Below are 20,140 nucleotides of genomic sequence, written 5' to 3' on the forward strand. Positions count from 1 at the left end.
CTTCACAGACAAAAATTATGACTCTCAAGGATGTGGAGACATATTGTACTGGGCATAATTTTACAGACAGTGTATCTTTACAATGGCAAGAGCAGTATAACCAGCATATCATATCATCACAAAAGAGAAAGAAATATATATATATATATATTAAAAAAGGGGAAATTTCTGTCAACCAAACATAAGAATTAATGGTTTCTTGCCTTTGCACAGCCATGCATGCACCTTCATTCGTTCCTATTGATTCACTTCTTTTCTGCAGCTTCTTGTGAGTCTTGTGGTTTACGAAGAGCAGGAGGTAGAGTTGCAACCTGGCTCATGTTCGGCGGCTGGCGGTGATGCCTGCAGCGAAACGAGCCGGCGTGCGTCGTCGGGGCGCAGACGCAGGTCTTGCTCCCGCCGGCGAGGCTCGAGAGGGAATCATTAGACCATGACTTCCTCATGGATCCCTGGTTGTATTGCTGCAGCTGCCGCGCGCCTTCGGTTAGTATGTAATGTGTGTTCATGACGATCGACTTCCTCAATCTAATGTTGTTCTCCTACAAGTTCAGAAAACAGTCATGGATGAAGAGAATGATGGAAACTTGTACAAGAACATTGTTAATTTATTTCTGAAATTGAATAACATCTTACATCTGCACACATGAATTATTGGATATCATTGCCTAGTAATTTCATGTTTGATCAAAAGGAAATCTTTTGCACAGATTATTAAAGATAATTGTTATATATGTTGCCTTGTTAATTCGATCACAAGCAAGGCCACAAGGTTTTCAAGGTTGTCTCCATGGTACTAGATTCAGAAACAAAAGTAATTGAAACTACTTCAAGAACAAGGAAATGAGAGGAAATTTCAGGGAGGAGGACAAAGTTTTAACAAAATAAATATAAGGAAAACAAAGAAAGATCTTCTTCTTACCTTGGATTGATACTATAATGGATGATTGAAAGGAGAAATAATGAGGAGAAGGAAGGAGAATCCTTCTCCAATGAGGAAGGCAGCAAAATTGGGAGTCCATGGAAGAGGGCTTCAATTAATAGGCATACTTACAGTTGGCCCACGTACCAAAATGGGAGTCAACCAACCACTTTTTCTCCACCATTCCTTTCTCTTCTCTTACCATTTCAAACACGTCTGCTATTAATTTGAACAGGCTAAGTCCACAAATCCCTGCAATGCTGGGATATTCTCTAAGTACATGGATACTGAAATGCTATATTTTCCATCAGATTTTGGTCTTAGAAGTTATTTTTGATTGTTGACCTAGCACTAGTTCAGAAGATTTGACTTTGAAATATTGATATCCTGATTCACATTGGTAGGACTTTGGAGTTGGCCTCATCTTACTGGTCATTATATTATAATTTAAAGCTCCTCCATCTATTCCAGTCTGCAGACACTCCTTCCACAAAGCCTGATAAAGAAACATGGGGAGACTCGTGAGATAAATATATATACATAGAAATTTTTTGATTCAAGATTTTGTCTTCCAACATAGCATCTATGTAGAAAGAGTGAATGTCAGAATTCTCGTATCGGCCATTGGGTCTGAGATCTGAGACTCGGGGCAGCACGCCGGCGGCGTTCGTACTCCGACTGCGCTTTCATCTCCTCCTCCTCCGCCTCGAGAAGCTCCTACTGATCCCTTCGCCTGGCAAGTAACACAATCATGGGCATTTCGACACCAATGCCGTCGTCGTCAGCAGCGACGGAGGAGGGGAACGTCAGGGATCACGCAGGCGGCCGAAGGGCAAGTTCGTACGTAAAATAATTAGTTTTTTTGCAAATAACAACCTGAGTTTCAGATTTATTAGGAATTACCCTCCGCCCTTTTTTGATATTTGCAAATCGACTTCTCTTTTACGAGTATGTTTACAAAAAGAAAGAAAGAAAAAAAAGCACATCTGACTTGCATCGGACTTGAAATCTTGATCTAAAATTAACAGAAAAGTAGGTTCAAATTGAAGCAAAACGATACAAGCTTCATCATAGGACTTGGTCTTAAAATTAGTACTATTATTTTTATATTAGTACATCAACTTATTTATAAGATCAGCTTAACACCTTATTTAGATATAGAGAAAACAAGAGAAGTGAAATAATAATAATTTTTTCTATTGCCACTTAGGGTTGTTAAAATAAATGAGCGGTTCGGGCTCAGCTTGGTTAGAGCTGAGTTGAGCTCGAGCCGAATTCGCTGGAAAATAATTTTGAGGTTAGTCTGAGTTGGAGTCAGCTCAGCTTGATAGGCTCGGTTCAAAAGCTAGATCTGAGTTTAATCTGACCTCTTTTTCTCTTTTCCTTAATCAACTTACCCTCCTCCTTGGGCAAGCTGGCTCCTCTTCATCCTCCTCCTCAAGCCGCTGCCTGGTTGTTGTCTTCTTTCTTCAATTTGGCTCGACTTTAATGAGGCTTGATAATAGACTCATTTCAAGCTTAAGTTTGATCGAGTTAAGCCGAACCGAGCCTTAGCCTCCCGCTCGTCTCGTTTTTCCCCTAAATGCCACCCTTGGAAAATACCACTTGTTCGAAGGGATAGAATAGTAAATAGATAACATTTTTGGGGAAGGGTACGGAGTCTTAAACCTCAAAATCTCCTAAGCTTAGCTTGTGCACCTCCAATGGCGACCTCGGAGAAGGAGGCGGCGCTTGCTGCTGTTCCAAGCGATGGCCCGACAATGTAAAGACGTTCCCTTCTTTCATCGATCTCCTCTTTATCTCCATCCTCTTGTCTCTTTAATGAATTGGTATGCATCTTAGTAGCTCTGAATGCATTAAAGAGGTAGATTTGCTTCTTTGGCATATTTTTTTTGGCTCTGGATGTTTAGATTCTTTAGTATTCTCTATCTTGCGTTAGTTCTAGATCCAATTCTTTATTTGATGTTGACAAGATTTGCAGAATCGCTATTATCTAGCATTCGGTTTCATGCCTCTACTTATAATAGCGGCATGTTAATTGAGCAAGTACTCCTTACTCGTGTTACATTTGGTTTTTATTTTGGTACTATTTACCTAAAAAAATAATCTTTCTTCCTCCAAGGAAGAGATCGTAGAGTCGCTTATAGTAGTTTCCAGAGTAAACCTTAACGTAAAATTTATTAACTATATGACGTAATAATTAAAGCTTATTCTAAGTGCAGATTCGACAAGATTATAAAGAAAGAAATTCCTTCAACTGTGGTTTATGAGGATGACAAGGTATGTATAATATTTCTTCTTTTTTATCTCAATGAATTTCTTTGTCATGTGTAGTTATTCAATGAGATGCTATTGTTATTTACCATATAGTTGAAGTATGCAGTACCCAACTACATTAGATGCTTTCACCTTTTCTTTCTCAGTGATGTGCTAATGTTCTGTAATATGCTTTAACAAGGTACCCAGGATGTGAGAAGGTTGGTTGAAGGGGATTTGTAGTATTTATTTGAAATTAGAGTTCAGCTTGATATAGTATACTTACTGTACCATTTGGTAGTAAATTATACATTGTGATGTCTAGCTATACTTTTGGATTGCAGCTGTATTCGCAATATCTTGTAGTTTTCTCATCTCAAAAGTATATAATGGGGTCACGCAAGAGGGCTTGAAAAGACTTCTACATTATAGTCCTAATAGTAATCTGAATCTCTTTACTCTAATATAATGTTTTATTCCTGGCTTGTGACAAATTTGATATGTAAGTTGTGTGCTATGATGCTGCATCCTCATAATTTTTAGGTTCTTACTGTGATTATACCTTAACTTCTTAAGTAGTTGAGATAAAATATAAAACTTCTTTCCATGGGCATTACATACTGTTCTCCAAGTATTCCGAGATAACCATATGCAAGTTTTGGACTTCAAGTAATATTCAGCATTAATTGTCTCCATAAAAACGGAAAAGATTTCCTTTTACTCAGTTTGCTCCTCATGGAAATGTGACTAACTGCATAAAGCGTAAACATGAAAAGAATTAGTGTCATAGACTCGTAGCAGCAACAGAGCATTAGCAGTGATGATGTTGCTGGAAGTAGTATTCTACAGGGGTGCTCGTAATGTATCCCATTCTGAAGGTGGCAGCAGTACTGTTGATTTGTTGCCTATAGAGAAAAGGACAAAGGTTGTGGTTTTGGCAGAAGGGGAATCATAGACGATTTTTGTCCATTTCCGGATGCTATGTATATTGGATCATTGAAGGAAAATCTGAAGTAGGTTTTAGAGTCCTGGACTGCTATATACACAGTCTTAAGTGCCCATCACGCAGTCCATGCAGCTAAAATCCTACCTGGGTTGGCATGGCATTGAGATGTGAAACGTATTTGTGATTCAGTATGCTGCCAAAAACCTAAGAACATGATAACTGGATGTCTTTTTTTTCACTTAAACACGATGATTGGCTTGACTTATAACCAGAAACATGCTGGATGGGTTTGGGCTTAGGCTATGCTTAATTATCAAATAAAGAGTTATTATGTTTCTACCATAGTTGTATTATGAGTTTCACAATGGATATCTAGAATGGATTCTTGGGCTTCGAGATGTAAACGATTTACAGTTCTTTTCAAGCTTCTAATAAACTAAATGATGCAGTACTTTACCAAAATGGTGATCTTCCCTCCATGATTTACCTTCTCGACATTATCCAAATCCTGTTAGATTTTCTTCACTAACTTTTTTGGAGTGGGATTTATTTTGCAGGCCCTTGCATTTAGAGATATAAATCCTCAAGCTCCAACGCATATCATAATCATTCCCAAAGTTAAGGATGGATTAACTGGGCTGTCAAAGGTATCTTATTTGGCTAATTCGTTAAATGATCTGCATGCTGCAGATTTGCTATTTGAACTCATGCATGTATATTATGTTTGAAATTAAATGTCAAGAGTACAAGACATGAGCAGTATCAATTTTGAAATTGGCATCCAATACTCGGTTTAAACAAAATAACACAAGGATAATAATGCAAGAATAGGCACATGCCCATATCAGATCTGAAGTGAGAGTATTCTTTAAGAAAAGAGAAGGAAAAGCTAGTTTAAGGAATTGAATTTGCTAGCATGCACTCCTTTATAATTTTCTTTTTGGCAAAGCATTGGTCTCCTTTAGTTTGAGTGGTAGAGAAATTTTTACTTGTTTGGTTTCTCATGCTGAACTTGATTCACCCTCTTACAAAAGGCTGAGGAAAGGCACATTGAGATTCTTGGCTACCTACTCTATGTTGCCAAAGTAATTGCAAAGCAAGAAGGACTTGAAGATGGCTTTAGGATTGTCATCAACGATGGACCCAATGGATGTATGTATTATTTCTGGAGTTGAGATCCTTTCTTTGGGCTTCGGTACCATCTTGTTCTATCATTGTTATGCATATATATATTTCTTTGCAGGTCAATCTGTGTACCATCTTCACATTCATCTTCTTGGGGGACGACAGATGAACTGGCCTCCAGGTTAAGGTTTCTCCTATGTATCACAGTAATCTTGCATGGTGATCTTTGACTATGCATCTACATTATTGAATAAAGCAAAACAGCTTATAGCTGCTAGCAAATACTCTTTATCTTTGCCTATGCATCTACATTATTAATATCTAATTATGTATGGTGAAAGTCTAGTGCTTTACTAGATATTAAGGAACATGCGGTCCCTTGAAATTTATATCATTATTAAATTATCCCAACTCTAAAACAACTGGTCATGAAAGTACGAATATTTGGTGGATAATTGAAAACCATGGTCTATGATCCCATGGTTTGGCATCTCTACTCTACTCCATTGCATGCCCCATTTGCTTAGCACGACTCTCTAATCTCTATTTTTGTGGCTTTGAATTCACTCATATTAATGTCCTCTGTCCTATGCTCCTACTTATTATTTTTATTATATGTTACTTCTCATTTATGAAAACTTGGATCGACCCTAAAACTAAGTTAAGATTTTATCTGTCTCCTCCTGTCAGAGTCCATAGATGCATGAACAATGTATGGGCCGTAAGGCATGTTCTTATTTCTATATGCACGTTTATTTTAGACTTGTATAGATCTCATTCCCGAACGTTTTATTTCTAGGCCATACCATATATGCATATATATTATCTGAATGCATATTATATCTGCCGACAACTGGATATATAATAGTTTCTTGGCTTGGATGTTTTGATGCGTCCAAGAAGACAAAGATAAGCATGGAATTTGAATTTATGATAGCTCCATATTAACTCAACAACTAATCTAAAAGTATAAGTTGTTAGAAGTCAATAATTTTAATATTTTATATTCTAACATCTTTAGAGATAGTGGACTATGAAGAATAGCGTAACTTTGGCAACAACCTCTTTTAAATTGTTAGCTGATAATATCTTCTTGATGCTCTTCATAGCTATTTTTTTTTCTATAAAATAAAATTAGATCTAATAGTTAATATACTTAAGGGTATAATAGAAACATTAATAAATTTAAGTGCTATAACTGGTTCAACAGTTGATTACCTATTTCTAAATTATAATTTTTAAGTTGGCACTATTTAACGAGTTCTTTTTTTGTATACAGACACATTTTTTTATTTACATATATATATTTTTAAAATTTCATATTCATTAAAGTATGACATTCACTCTGTTTTTTTTGACAATTTCTTTATCTCAGTAATTTATCAAATAAAAGATAATATATCCTTAACTGAGAATAAGATTATTGATGTAATTTTATACTTAACTTGATAAAAGTTTAATAACTTTTTATTTTTTAATTAATTATATATATCTCAAATTTAAATTCAAGTCTATCTCAAATAATCAAATTGAAATTGTCTAGCATTAAGTAATATCTCTTATCATCAAGGTCTAATCACATCCATCAAAATCTAAATTTTAATGGAAGAAAAGAACGTTACCTTAAGAGTTAAGGGCATGCAATTTAATCTTCTTGACTAATATGTTTGGATTTTTTAAGGTAAGAGGTGTTTGAATCGGTACCGGACATAAAAACCGGATATTATAGCCTCTAAATTATATTTTAGAGGGATATTTAGCATATATATATATATATATATAACTATTCGTACGGGCTAATGCATGCGTATTAATAGTGGCGATATATTCAACATCAATAGTAAAGGCGATGTGTCGTCTTCCACAATAAAAGCCTCGTCAATGGTAACAACAGCAGTTGCGGCGGCTGCAAGGGCGGCGCTATTGTTACTGTAAATCCACTGTTTTGTGAGGACGAGAGAGTGTTTGAAGGGCGAAAATGAAAATTAAGCTAAATGTCAACTTGTTTGATCCCATCAATTAGATGGATGGAGGGGGATTGGGATTCCGAGCTAACCTGGTGTGGGTTGACAATCAGATGGGCATTGTTTGGGTGCAATTAGAGCGGTTTAGCATCTGATTGAAGGATTAATTAGGACCCCTCATCTATAGATCATTTATACTTTCACGTCTTAGTTTCTTTTTTCTCTCTCTAAGTCTTGACCTTCGTAACTATTAACTCTCCTTCTCTATCTCTGTATAAAATATCACCACCAACGCCACAGCTAGTCAGCTACCAACTTTTCTCTTTGTTTTCTTCAACCCATTGTTCACATCCTCTTTCTCCAAAACCCTAGTCCTTAACATAAATACCACTACCTAATCCCATTACCTACAATCCCTCGAGGCACCGCAAACAAAGCTTTCAGTAAGTGACCCATCAATTTTATCCTTACAAGAAGCCATGTAAGTTGGACCGATGACCCATTTTCCATGGAAGTGGAAGTTTCCGCAGTATAGTGGTCATTAGAGGTTAGATGATTTTGAATAGTCAACGGGTTAAGCTGTAGACAGGAGAATAAAGAAATTCAGTATTTCTTTTTTGTTTAATTAATCCCCACGATTATAAAAAGCTTTAGAAATATTTGAATATGTAGTTTTGTTGATGTTGACCTCGCGGTAGATATAGAAGATCAAATCGGAGGAGAAGAGGGACGAAGATGTTCACCGGGAGTAAGGAATCACCTGAGAAGACTCTTCATCCATAATTTAAAAAAAAGAAGATCAAAAGATAGCCTATGATTATGGTTGAGGGGGTCAAAGGTAAAGATAGTTTGAAACTTTTATCTATTAGAACCATTGGATTGGTGTATGCAATGAAATATTACTATCTTCTTGAGATTATTGCGTATTTAGGTTTGCCAAGATGTGTCAATTTGAAGGTAGTCTTGTAGTATTTAATGTTGTCTACCTTTCAATACTTAATGTTCCTGTATCTTTCAACACCCAGTCCAAGTCGAGATGATTCAGATGGATCTGAGATGTGCCCTCATGTCCCCTCAACCCCTTACCACTATTACTGCCCTTCCTATATTATATTACAAAGTCTCTTTCTTTTTCCCTTCTTTTTTGCCAATGTATACTCTCCTTATTTACTTAAGGGGCTCTTTTAGTAGGATATACATGAAATAAAATACCCCTATTACATCTCAGTGGCCCCATGTATATATTTCTCTTTATAATCTAGATATTTTAGTAGTTTCATGAAAACAACTAAGGAATGGATTTGCCAGACCCCCACAGAGAAGTGTGGAGGATTGGAGGTAGAGGAATTAAGAAGAGCAAGTAGTATTTTATTTTCTTTTCTTTGTATCTTATCTTCTTAGCTCCTCCCATACTATTATTTCTCCACTACTAATTAAACTCCTCCTCATGTCCTCCCCCTCCTCCTCCTCCCCCTCCTCTTCACAGAGTAGTAGTAATCTTGCATTAGACATGAAAGGCACACTACTTCTTGTACTCCTCCTCCTCCTCTCCTTCTTCCTCTTCCCCTTGAGCATTCTCACTGTCCTCTTCAGAGCAACTCTTCGCACGGCGGCGCCGTTCAACATAGCAAGAAATAATCTCTTGTCGTGGCTGCTGGACTCGGCGCTGCGCAGCGGCCACCGGCGTCGAGTAGTGTCCGGGCATGGCAAGCTCCTCGGCGTGGTCCGGTACGAGCGGGAGAAGGCCGGGAGCCCAAGTGAGCCCGTGGAGTGCGTGATATGTCTCTGTGGGATAGAGGAAGGGAAGGAGATCAGAGAGCTGCGATGCAACCATCTCTTCCATAAGAGCTGCTTGGATAGGTGGCTCGAGCAGCACTTCACTTGCCCCCTGTGCCGTGATCCTTTGTGCACCAGTACTACTCCCAGGGAAGGTGATCAGGTCATGATGATGATGACGGCGATGGAAAGGGATGAAGAAGAGGTGGAAGATCCTGTCGTTTTGTTGGTGGCTCATGTCTCTAATGGTTGGTGGCCTTCATGAACCATCTTGCATTTAGTTCTACTCTGCAATCTCTTGTTCATAGTGATGGATGATGATTTAGATAGAAATACCAACAAAAAAACAAAAAAAAAAAAAGAACCCGGAAGCAAAGCAAATTGAGTTCTTGGTTTTATTATATTAAAGTGCTCAGATGACTCTTTTTCTTGGCATATTACCATCTTATTTGATTCGTTCAAAGCTCGAAAAAGGAATAGAAGAGAGAATATAGTTAGAAAGGAGTACTGTAGATGGTGATTGGGGAGGAAGATTTAAAAACATTCCAAATTGGTGGACTCCAAAATGTTATGCATGATAAAAATTTAAATAATAATATATGGATCATAATGGATACCAACTTTATCATTTACTCCGATCGACAAATTGCACATCTTGCTGCTCTCGCTGGTCCTCCCACGTTGATGTGGGAAGGATCTACACTTCTCTTAGGAAAGGCCTAGACTTTTGGTCTTCTACTGTGTTGTTGTACTTTAACCGATCTTCAATGTCCAAAAGTACTTGATATATGTAATAGGTTTAGATGTATTTAAACCTTGGGGAACTATGAATGGAGATTAATTACTTCACTTCTAAAATTTTGTTTTGTATTACTATGCCGTTTTTAATTTTAATTAAGTTGCGACGATTAGGTTTTTTTTTTTGCCTAGGGTTAATTGCGTAATAGTTTTGTAATCGATAAAGTGATTGAAATACAAGTTATTTATAATTGAATCTAGTTCGTCTAAATGGACCGTTGCCGCAAGCGATAAGTGAAAGTTGGCAAGAAATTAGAAGAAAAATAAAAATGTCTAGGATGTGGTTTGAACCATTCTTAAAGAAAGGTTCCAATTTTGGAATGGATTAAGATAAAAGAAATCCTATTTATTATTTTTTATCAGTCTAATTTGCATTATTTTTCAAAGGGTATTTATGCTATCTTTTAGGAGAGTTATACGTTAGGGTTTTGACCTAATTCTAGGCGGCCGTTTTTCGTCTCTCTAGATTATCTTTTGGAGCCCAATGCTTGACTTTCGATAGAAAACATTACTATATACATAAGATATGGAATAATTAAATCTGTGACGGTAGAATCAAACTTAATCTAAAAACTTCTCGCAGGTACTACCATTTTTACTGATTAATTTTAATCTAAATTTGGTTCCGTAGTTTTTTACCCATGTTTTAGAGTTTTTCGCATTAAACAATTTGAGTTTGAGATAATTATTTATGTCCCTAAGAGAGTTCAAAGTTCTAAGTTTCATCAGCTTGGTATTGGTAATTTAAGGTCCACTTTTAGTGCATCTAAGTCTTGAACTCAGTGGGTTGGAAAAACAACAAAGAGAATAAAATAAATAACTATACTTTTGTCAACATTTAAGTTTTGGCTACATCCCCAAGGAGGATTCAATGAATCGAAATATTATATCACACATGTCTCTAGGGTTTTAGGTTTTAGGATATCCTACAAGCACGCATGTAGCAATATCCCAACATGTAGTCTAACAGCCAATTGCTGGCTTCCGGGTAATGGGTTGTAGCGATTTCTTACAACCAGGGTGATGCTGATCCTGTCTTGGTTGATATTTGTAAGAGTTGTTATAGCATGTTTCTTAGGAAGTTGGGAGGATAGCTACTCTTGACCTAATTTAAATTCATCTCCAAATAAATTTTTAAGTGTAAATTGTTTCGTCGTAACTTAGTTTGGTGGCGTGATTCAACTCAATTTAATATATGTGTTGGCTTAGAATAATAACTAGGAACAATAGGTCAACGGCACGATAATTTAGAGCTTAGATTTTGATTGTATCAGTTGGCTAAAAAGCTTAATGAGAATCATGACTTTATATCTAAAGGAGAGTTGACTCTTTATCCATATCTAATTTTATTTTTTAGGAAAATTAGTTTGATTGTCAAATCTGCATATCAACGAGGGCTTTGATGATAATTATCTATGAAAAAAAACATTATATTTCACACATATACTTAATGAATGAATCATCACCAATCTAGCTGGGATGCAAAAGAATATCATAATTACCTTCAAACAAAAGATGATTAGCTTAGTAATAAATAGTCAACTTGTATGATGACACCATTAGGGACCATGAGACTTGCAATTTGTTTGCTCAAACAACAACCCACCATTGGTTATTAACTACCCAAATTATGGCCATTTATCTCTTGATTCAAAGGGACCAGAACAGTTGCGTGCATTGACTCGAGTTGCAATTTGAAAGTCTAAGCAATTCTCATCCAAATTAATAATTTTGGAGTTTGACTCAGGCTCTTATACTTCATCATACATCCAACTTTTTGTTTGTCTTGCATACTTAAATTTTATCTTATTTTATTCTATCTTTTCAAGTGTTACATATAGTGAGCTGCCAATTTGCTCAACCCAACAACCATATTAAGCCAACTCCTCTTTGAACCTCTCAAAAGTCTCAAATTTGCATGCATGCATGAACCCAAGAGCATGAGTCGTGCATAGTTTAGTAGTCGAGTTCTATCGATTCATAACGAAGATTATGAGTTTAGTTTTCCTCAAAATATAATGATTTGATATTTAAACAGATTATATTGCATGAGTATGAAAACAAAATCAATATGATGATCGATCAGTTCATTCTATACAAGATTTGTTCTACATATCAAAACCGACTAGGTTATAAATAGAGCGGTCGTTTTTTTCCTTTGTTTTTTCCGCTCGAATAGAGAATCTTAAACAAGAAAAATCTTGGAGATCCACCTGGTATTAAAAAAAATAAAACACATGTGGTAGACTCAATTTAATGTTTGGATACATCACTTTTGTTTAATTAATGACTGAAGTTTCAAAATGTTGAACAATTTTGCTCGTCAATTCTGGGCTTTTCCACTCCTTGTGGCTGAGAATTTTTAGCATTCGTGTCCATGTCAGTTCCATCGAAGATTCTTACTTTCATAGTACATTGAAGTTATAACCTAATCACATTAACTCCTCTCTTTTTCCTTACAATTGTAGGTAAAATTAATGGATATTTAATTAAGGGGCAACAACTAGCACAAGTACTTAGCCTATTGGAAATTTGGATACGGCTGGTTAAAACTTGGTAAGAAAATTTGCATATAACATCCCTTTTTTTTTTTTAATAAAATTTAGGTTTTAGATTGTAGATTTTTATTATTTATAAATCGAGTTCTATAATTTAATAAAAATTTACAGAAAACACTATGAATTAGATTTGAACTAATACTTCGAGAATATTCTATTAAGTATAGATATTTTATTTCTTAATGGTTAAAAAGTGAGTGTTTTTATAATTTTCTTAATATAGTTAACTTAATCCAGATGTTTAGTTAAGTTAAACTAATATATCTAATAATAAAATATTTTCCGCACATATTCATTTAATTATAGAATATAAACTATAATTTTATTAAAAGACAGAGTGTTATATACAAATTTTTCTACTTAGTATGTTGAGAAAACCTAATGAGTTTAATTTATTTAGAATAGGATAATTAAGAGGCTAACATCTAGCACAAGTATTTATCCAATTAGAAAGGATGAAATTCAGCATCCAATAATTTTGAATGCACTCGAAAATGAATACCGAGAGGTTGTAGGATTAGAATGGATTAGCCCGAACGGGCTGCTTAGAATTCTAATCAACTTGAAACTAGTCTAAATAGATATTATCTTTCCTTTAAGTCCATGATATTTTGTAATCTATCTAATAGAATTTTCAAAGTCTTGGTTTCATAGTTTTCCTCCTCGTCTTATTTGCTTTCATAACATTGCCCTAGACTAACCGATTGGCATCTAGATATTAATGGCACATCTCAAACGAAAATTAATAATGAATTAGACAAACAGTTAATTAATTAGTAATCAAGTCAAGAGGTAGGGCAACAACTTGTGGCTCATGACTTTTATAGTTTTTGTCATCCTTGTAGCTTTCATAATATCAATTAACCTAATTAATTGGTGACTAGATATTAATGACACTCTCATTAGTCAAGAGGTTGGGCAAAAACTATCACGATGCATGTCGACGATATGATCAATTTCTCTAATTTACTGTTAGGTAAAACACATTGGCAATTTCTGGTTCCAGAAAGGTGATTAGCTGCTTTCCTTGTGAATTATGGAAGTTAACAATGGTGCAAAATTGATAAGCATAATATCATTAATATCCGCAAATTAGCTCGGTCACATCAAGCGTTGATCATAGTTTAAATCTATGATTTATTATTAAGATAATTGATCCGGTTATCTAATCTATGTATCGAGAAATACTATCTAGTGATTATCCTCGGACTCACTATTAGTATAAAAAGGATAATAAATTCACTTGCTCATAGCCTATGCTTTGACCTCAATTTAATATTAGCAATGTTTAGGTTGTAGCATTGACTACAGTTAATTTCTCCGTCGGTAAGAATAATCTGCTCATAATTGTCCATGTTTGCAAAACAAGCTGAGATAAAAGTGGTTGATGAGCATGTACTCCAACCACTATTAACCTATATGGAAATATTAAATAAAATCACTGTTTGTTATTAGCTAAAGCTTTAAGAATAACACTAGTGGGTGGGGTTAAAATCTCATCTTAGGTGCAGGGAATCATTTAGGGTGAAAATTTTGCGTCGGCAGCATGTATAAATCATTCAGACTTATCGATTTATTATTCAGTCTATATTCAGATGCATAGTACTGTAACTTTTCTTTGTGAACTTTGAGGTTTAATAATCAATTTGATCTTTCAAAAAGAATACTATTCTGAGTATAATCTGAGTCCCTTGTGGGTATATATTAAGGAGAGTTAGCATCTTTATCTAATTTATAATTAATTCACAGGGTGATGATATGTATAAATATCTAAATATATACATGTATAAAGAATAAATTCACGGGCTTTTTTCTAGCCTAGTACTATTTAATTTGACTGAATTTAGTACTAGCAATGTGCACTGACTAAAGTGACTATTAAATTTGAAGGAAACTTTAGCATTAAATAACACCCCCCAACTTTAACAATGGGTTTGGTACTATTTAATTTCAAGGACTATTTAAGACGTGAAACATGACCCAAAATGCAAGATGTAGGCTTAACAAATCTGGGCATCCAGTCTTTTTCGTCATTAATTCTTCACAATGTTTGATTAAAAGAGATAACTAAAGTTTCAATATATCTGACACTATGTGTAAAAAAAAAAAAAATGGCTCCATTTCTACATGCAAAAGAAAGACGTGGTCCTAATCTGCAATAATTCCAAAATGTAGTTAGTTGTTGCAAATAGAACCCCCTCCCTAAAGTTTTAATTTGCTCATAATTATGATCACTTGTCCATTTATGTTTTGTAGCAAAACTGGGCCAAAAGTGAAGACAAAAATTAATGCCCTCCAAGTTGGTTGCATGCACTTATATATAGGATATAATCTGACACCAAAATTATTCAAATTATATCTTCATCTCTTAAATCATCAAACTACTGTCTACTGTACATCTACTCCTCCTCCTCCTCCTCCTCCTCCCACTCTATAAAACTAAAAATAAAGGACATTTCATTCTTCTCCTCAAGATGATCACAAACATGAAGGAAGTTACAGCTACACCACCACTGCTGCTACTTCTACTCCTCTCCATACTCATCTTGGTTACCGTTCTTGTTAGAAATCTTTCCTCACTTCTAGCCAACATCTCGACTTTCATGATCAGCAAGTACTACAGCTTACCCTTAACCTCACCGCCGGCGCCGTGCGACGTAAAACTCACCGTAACGCGGTTCGAGGATCAAGTCGACGGAGTCGAGTGCGTCTTCTGCCTCGCAGACATCGAGGACGGCGAAGAGGTCAGAGAGCTGAACTGCAAGCATGTCTTCCACAAGAAGTGCTTGGACGGATGGCTTGTTCGCCGGCAGTCGACGTGCCCGATCTGCCGCGATAATTTCGCTTCGTCGGAGACGAAGGTGGCCGTGCCGGAGATGGAGGAGGAGGAAGAGAAGGTGGAGGTGGAGGAGGAGGAGGAGGAGGAGGAGGAGGAGGGAGAGGTGGTGTTGGTGGCTTACGTTTGTAGTCACTGCTGGTTAATTGCTGATATCGTTTTAGAGTTGCTCGACAATTTAACCACTACCAGTAATATCGTACATCAGTGCATAGCAATGTATATTATGAATGCATGGTACGGAGTGAAAGAGTTAGCTATCTTTGTATCTATGAACTAAGATTAATTTGGATATCTAATCGTATCTGAATAAAGATATGATCTGAAGAAAACTATATATCACAATATACTCATGTGTGGTTGCACAAATTAAATGTGAAATTAAACATCATAATATGGTTAAATTAATTTGGTCTTGCTCTATATATATATATACGTATAACCTAACTACAAACAAGCCTGCCAGGGCCCTCTCAAACAAGCAAGAGTTGAACACTGTCTCCCTCACAGTTTTTTTCTTGGTTTAAAGTCTCCCTCACAGTTAAGCATGCATGATCTCCAATAAATACGTAAGAAGATTTTTTTACTATCATTATGAAATTAAAATTTTACCCCAATGCAATAAATATTGGGATCTTTACATTAGTTGCCATTGAAAACTTTCAAAATATCATACTTGTCACTGAAACTATTGTGGTTTTTAATTTAAAAGTATCTTTCGGTTAGTTAAGTTTAAGCAACCATGAATCATGATTAAAACATAACTTAGGTTTAAAAGAAGACTTATTTTTCTTTTGCATAAATTATTAAAAATATTAAAAGTTAATCATAATGATAATTCTGAAGGAGACAAAAGATTGTAGTAGTAATTTTGATATTTGACAAAATATAGTGACAAATATAATGTTTTAAAAGTTTCCGGTGACAATTTTGTAAAATCCCCTATATATTAATACATCAAAATACTTGGGTATAACGTTGTAGCTATCTATAATCAAACATCTATCTAACTTCCGTGGTTCATTGCAACTAATATATATATATATATATATATATATGCTTTTTGGTTGGGCTAATGGGCTATGTTTGATTCTTATAAGACTCATCCTGATCTTATTACGTACAGATTAATTTGGAATGATATGATATTTGTTAGGTAGATATAGTGGGTGTTAGTTAAGACAAAACTAGTAGTTCTAAAATTCCAAATTTGTAGGAATGATCACTTAATTATCGTAATAATTGACGTTCAACAATTAAGATAGCATAGGGCGGAGATGCATAGTACACACACCAAGTGCTTAAACAACTAAAATAGTATAGGGCGGAGATGCATAGTACGCACACCAAGTGCTTAAATTGTGTTTATACTATGACTTCAACTTCTATGATCTGATTCTATTAAAAAAAAATGTTAACTCTAGATACAAAATTACAAAAACTTATTCTAGCGGCATTATGTAAGAGTTCCTGAATTAGTTAAAGAAATTCATAATGTAAAAAATTTCTGACTTCAGTTCCTAGCGACATTAAATAATTACTCAGAAATCTACTCTCCTATAATAAAGAAAGCCCATACTCATATATTAATTTCTTTAGGATATTATATGCTCAATCCATATGTTAGGCTATAATTAACAAAGAAAGATACATTATACCTAAAAGGACAAGATATATCAAGAATATATAGATAGTTAAAGAAAGCCCATACTCATATATTAATTTCTTTAGGATATTATATGCTCAATCCATATGTTAGGGTATAATTAACAAGATAGATACATTAAACCTAAAAGGACAAGATATATCAAGAATATATAGATAGCTCATGACCCCTTTTAGGCATGAAGTCCTCAATATAAATATAATGTCAGACCATGTCCTTCTCACTAGAAGGTAAGCCACAGCAACCATTCTTCTTGCTTTTGTTGGTGCTTTTGTGTGGACCTCTACTTCTGTTTTTTTAATATACACATTGGCCTAATAATAATAATATCTTCATTAACAAGAAATTTCTTGAAAATCCATAGGAAATTTTTTGACTCATTTGCATACAAAATAGTAATAGTTTTTTTTTAAAAAAAATGCATGATTGCTCTTTTTTTTATTTTAGTTTGTAAAAGTAATTTTAAGATTTGTTGTATATTATTTGTGGTTTCCATAGATAATAAGAAATATTTCAGTAGTTTTGCTGAGTGAAATAAAAAGTGGGTAATGCTATATTTTGGTTTTTTCTTAAACAAATGATGTATTTGGGTAATTGAATCTTATAGGCAAAGGTGGAGAAACAAATGGAAAAGAAAAGGAAGAAGAAGAAGAGCATTTAATAAAAAATATGACTAAGAAAATTATTCCTCCTAATATTTTAAAAGTTTTCAGTGACAATTTTGTAAAATCCCCTATATATTAATACATAAAAATACTTGGGTATAGCGTTGTAGCTATCTATAATCAAACATCTATCTAACTTCCGTGGTTCATTGCAACTAATATATATATATATATATATATATGCTTTTTGGTTGGGCTAATGGGCTATGTTTGACTCGTGCAAGACCCATTCGTACAAATTAATTTGGAATGATATGATTTTTGTTAGGTAGATATAGTGGGTGTTAGTTAAGACAAACTAGTGGTTCTAAAATTCCAAATTTGTAGGGATGATTACTTAATTATTGTAATAGTTGACGTTTTACAACTAAGATATCATCGGGTAGAGATGCACAACATATACACTAAGTGCTCAAATTGTGTTTACTATATGCTTCAACTTCTATGATCTAATTCCATATAAATAAAAAAAAGTTAACTCTAGATGTAGAATTACAAAAACTTATTCTAATAGCATTAAGAGTTTTTGAGTTAGTTAAAAAAAACTCATGTTGTAAAAAATTTCTGACTTCAAGTCCTAGCGACATTGAATAATTACTCGAAATCTACTCTCCTTTAATAAAGAAAGCCCATACTCATATATTAATTTCTTTAGGATATTATATGCTCAATCCATATGTTAGGGTATAATTAACAAGATAGATACATTAAACCTAAAAGGACAAGATATCTCAAGAGTATATAGAAAGTTCATGACCCCTTTTAGGCATGAAGTCCTCAATATAAATATAATGTCAGACCATGTCCTTCTCACTAGAAGGTAAGCCACAGCAACCATTCTTCTTGCTTTTGTTGGTGCTTTTGTGTGGACCTCTACTTTTGTTTTTTTAATATACACATTGGCCTAATAATAATAATAATAATATCTTCATTAACAAGGAATTTCTTGAAAATCCATAGGAATTTTTTTGACTCATTTGCATACAAAATCGTAATAGTTTTTTCTTTATAAAAAAATTGCATGATTGCTCATTTTTTTATTTTAGTTTATAAAAGTAATTTTAAGATTTATTGTATATTATTTATGGTTTCCATATATAATAAGAAATATTTCAGTAGTTTTGCAGAGTGAAACAAAAAGTGGGTAATTGAATCTTATAGGCAAAGGTGGAGAAACAAATGGAAAAGAAAAAGAAGAAGAAGAAGAAGAGCATTGAATCAAAATATGACTAAGAAAATTATTCCTTCTAAACTAAATTATGGATTAGCCAAGTTTTTTTTGCTTCATTTCATTCTAATCAAAAGCTTTAATTATATAACTAAAGCTTCCTCCACCTTGTCCAGATTATGGATTATGGATTAGCACTAACTTAAACCTTCCTCCACAATTATATAATTAACTTGATGCATGGATTTGATTGAGCTCTAAGCACTAAAAAAAACTTTATTAAATACGGGTCCACACCTCAATAAATGCATCTCGAAAGAACAAAAGCTACAAGAAATGAAATATAAATTGCATGATTTCCGCAAGTTGCAATTATTTACCGTATATCTAAAATATAAGGATAATTTATATGATCAAGAAGCTAGACAGCAAGACGTCCTTGATTTCTTTATTATGAACTTTATCTTAGCCCATCATGGGACAAGGGAATGTATCTTCTTTACATAGAAAGAGACCCAGGAAAAATAATAATAGAGAAGTATAAAAAGGGATCTCCAAGTTGGCCAATGAAATGAATATTTTAAAGCTTATAGTTATGATCTAAAGTTGAGGAGTATTTAAACTCACTCACTCTCCTTTCATTGTCTTTCCGTAAAGTCTATGGAGGCATTGAAGGCGTGGAAATGGCAAAGTTGGTGACACTTCTAACTAAAATCTTCTTATCTTCATGTTCATCACCTTTGGACTCAATTCCTCATCAATCATAATCATCATCATAATCGTTCACACATTTATCAAAAAATATAATAAATTAATATATGTATATAGTTATCAAGTACTAGTACTAGTAATATTACTAAAATATAGTTGCATATATCATGTGAAAACTAAATAAAAGGTGAACTGTTTCATTGCATTATCAAGTTTAGCGAAGTACCAAATAAATGATGCAAGTATCTCTATGGCAATCTGAAGACAATTAGTTGATATCATAGACGATTGTCTATCTAACCAACTGAAGTCGATAAAAGGATGGATAATACTAATGTAATTAATGTAGATAAGCATTAAGCATGGTTACAAGACACTCCAATTAGTAGCCACCAATATACTGCAAGAAGAGATACAAGAAGAGATTTTCCTGAACCTTATCTGGGTCCCTATGAAGGATAAGATAATGAATGTCATTTTATCATTAAAGAATCTCCAACTTGTTATAGAAGAAAAGATTTACAATGTCGTTCAAGATTTCATCCTACTAAAATTTTAAAGCACTATAAAAGCTCTCCCTCTCTCCCCTATCTAGCTACTATACCTTCTTCTACTTGTTCTCTCACACAGTGGCATGCAAATGGCAAGCTTAGTGACACTTCTACTCATGTTCATCATGTTCCTCGCTTGCTTCCTCCTCCTCATCATTCTCACTGAAGCCGTCGGCCGGCTCGTGACTCGAGCAATGCAAT

General features: G+C 34.4%; 1 protein-coding gene across 1 annotated transcript; it reads left to right on the forward strand.

Moving 5' to 3' along the window:
• Window positions 1–2,554: 2,554 nt before the first annotated feature.
• Window positions 2,555–5,668, forward strand: LOC140776184 (14 kDa zinc-binding protein). The gene is made up of 5 exons (XM_073119803.1): window positions 2,555–2,681; window positions 3,142–3,199; window positions 4,679–4,768; window positions 5,156–5,273; window positions 5,365–5,668. The coding sequence occupies exons 1-5, from the start codon at window positions 2,623–2,625 to the stop codon at window positions 5,430–5,432; spliced, it is 393 nt and encodes a 130-aa protein (XP_072975904.1). The 5' UTR covers window positions 2,555–2,622; the 3' UTR covers window positions 5,433–5,668.
• The last annotated feature ends 14,472 nt before the right edge of the window (window positions 5,669–20,140 follow it).

Source organism: Typha angustifolia, chromosome 14, assembly GCF_048772165.1.
Source record: "Typha angustifolia cultivar Huaian chromosome 14, ASM4877216v1, whole genome shotgun sequence".
Taxonomy (NCBI): domain Eukaryota; kingdom Viridiplantae; phylum Streptophyta; class Magnoliopsida; order Poales; family Typhaceae; genus Typha; species Typha angustifolia.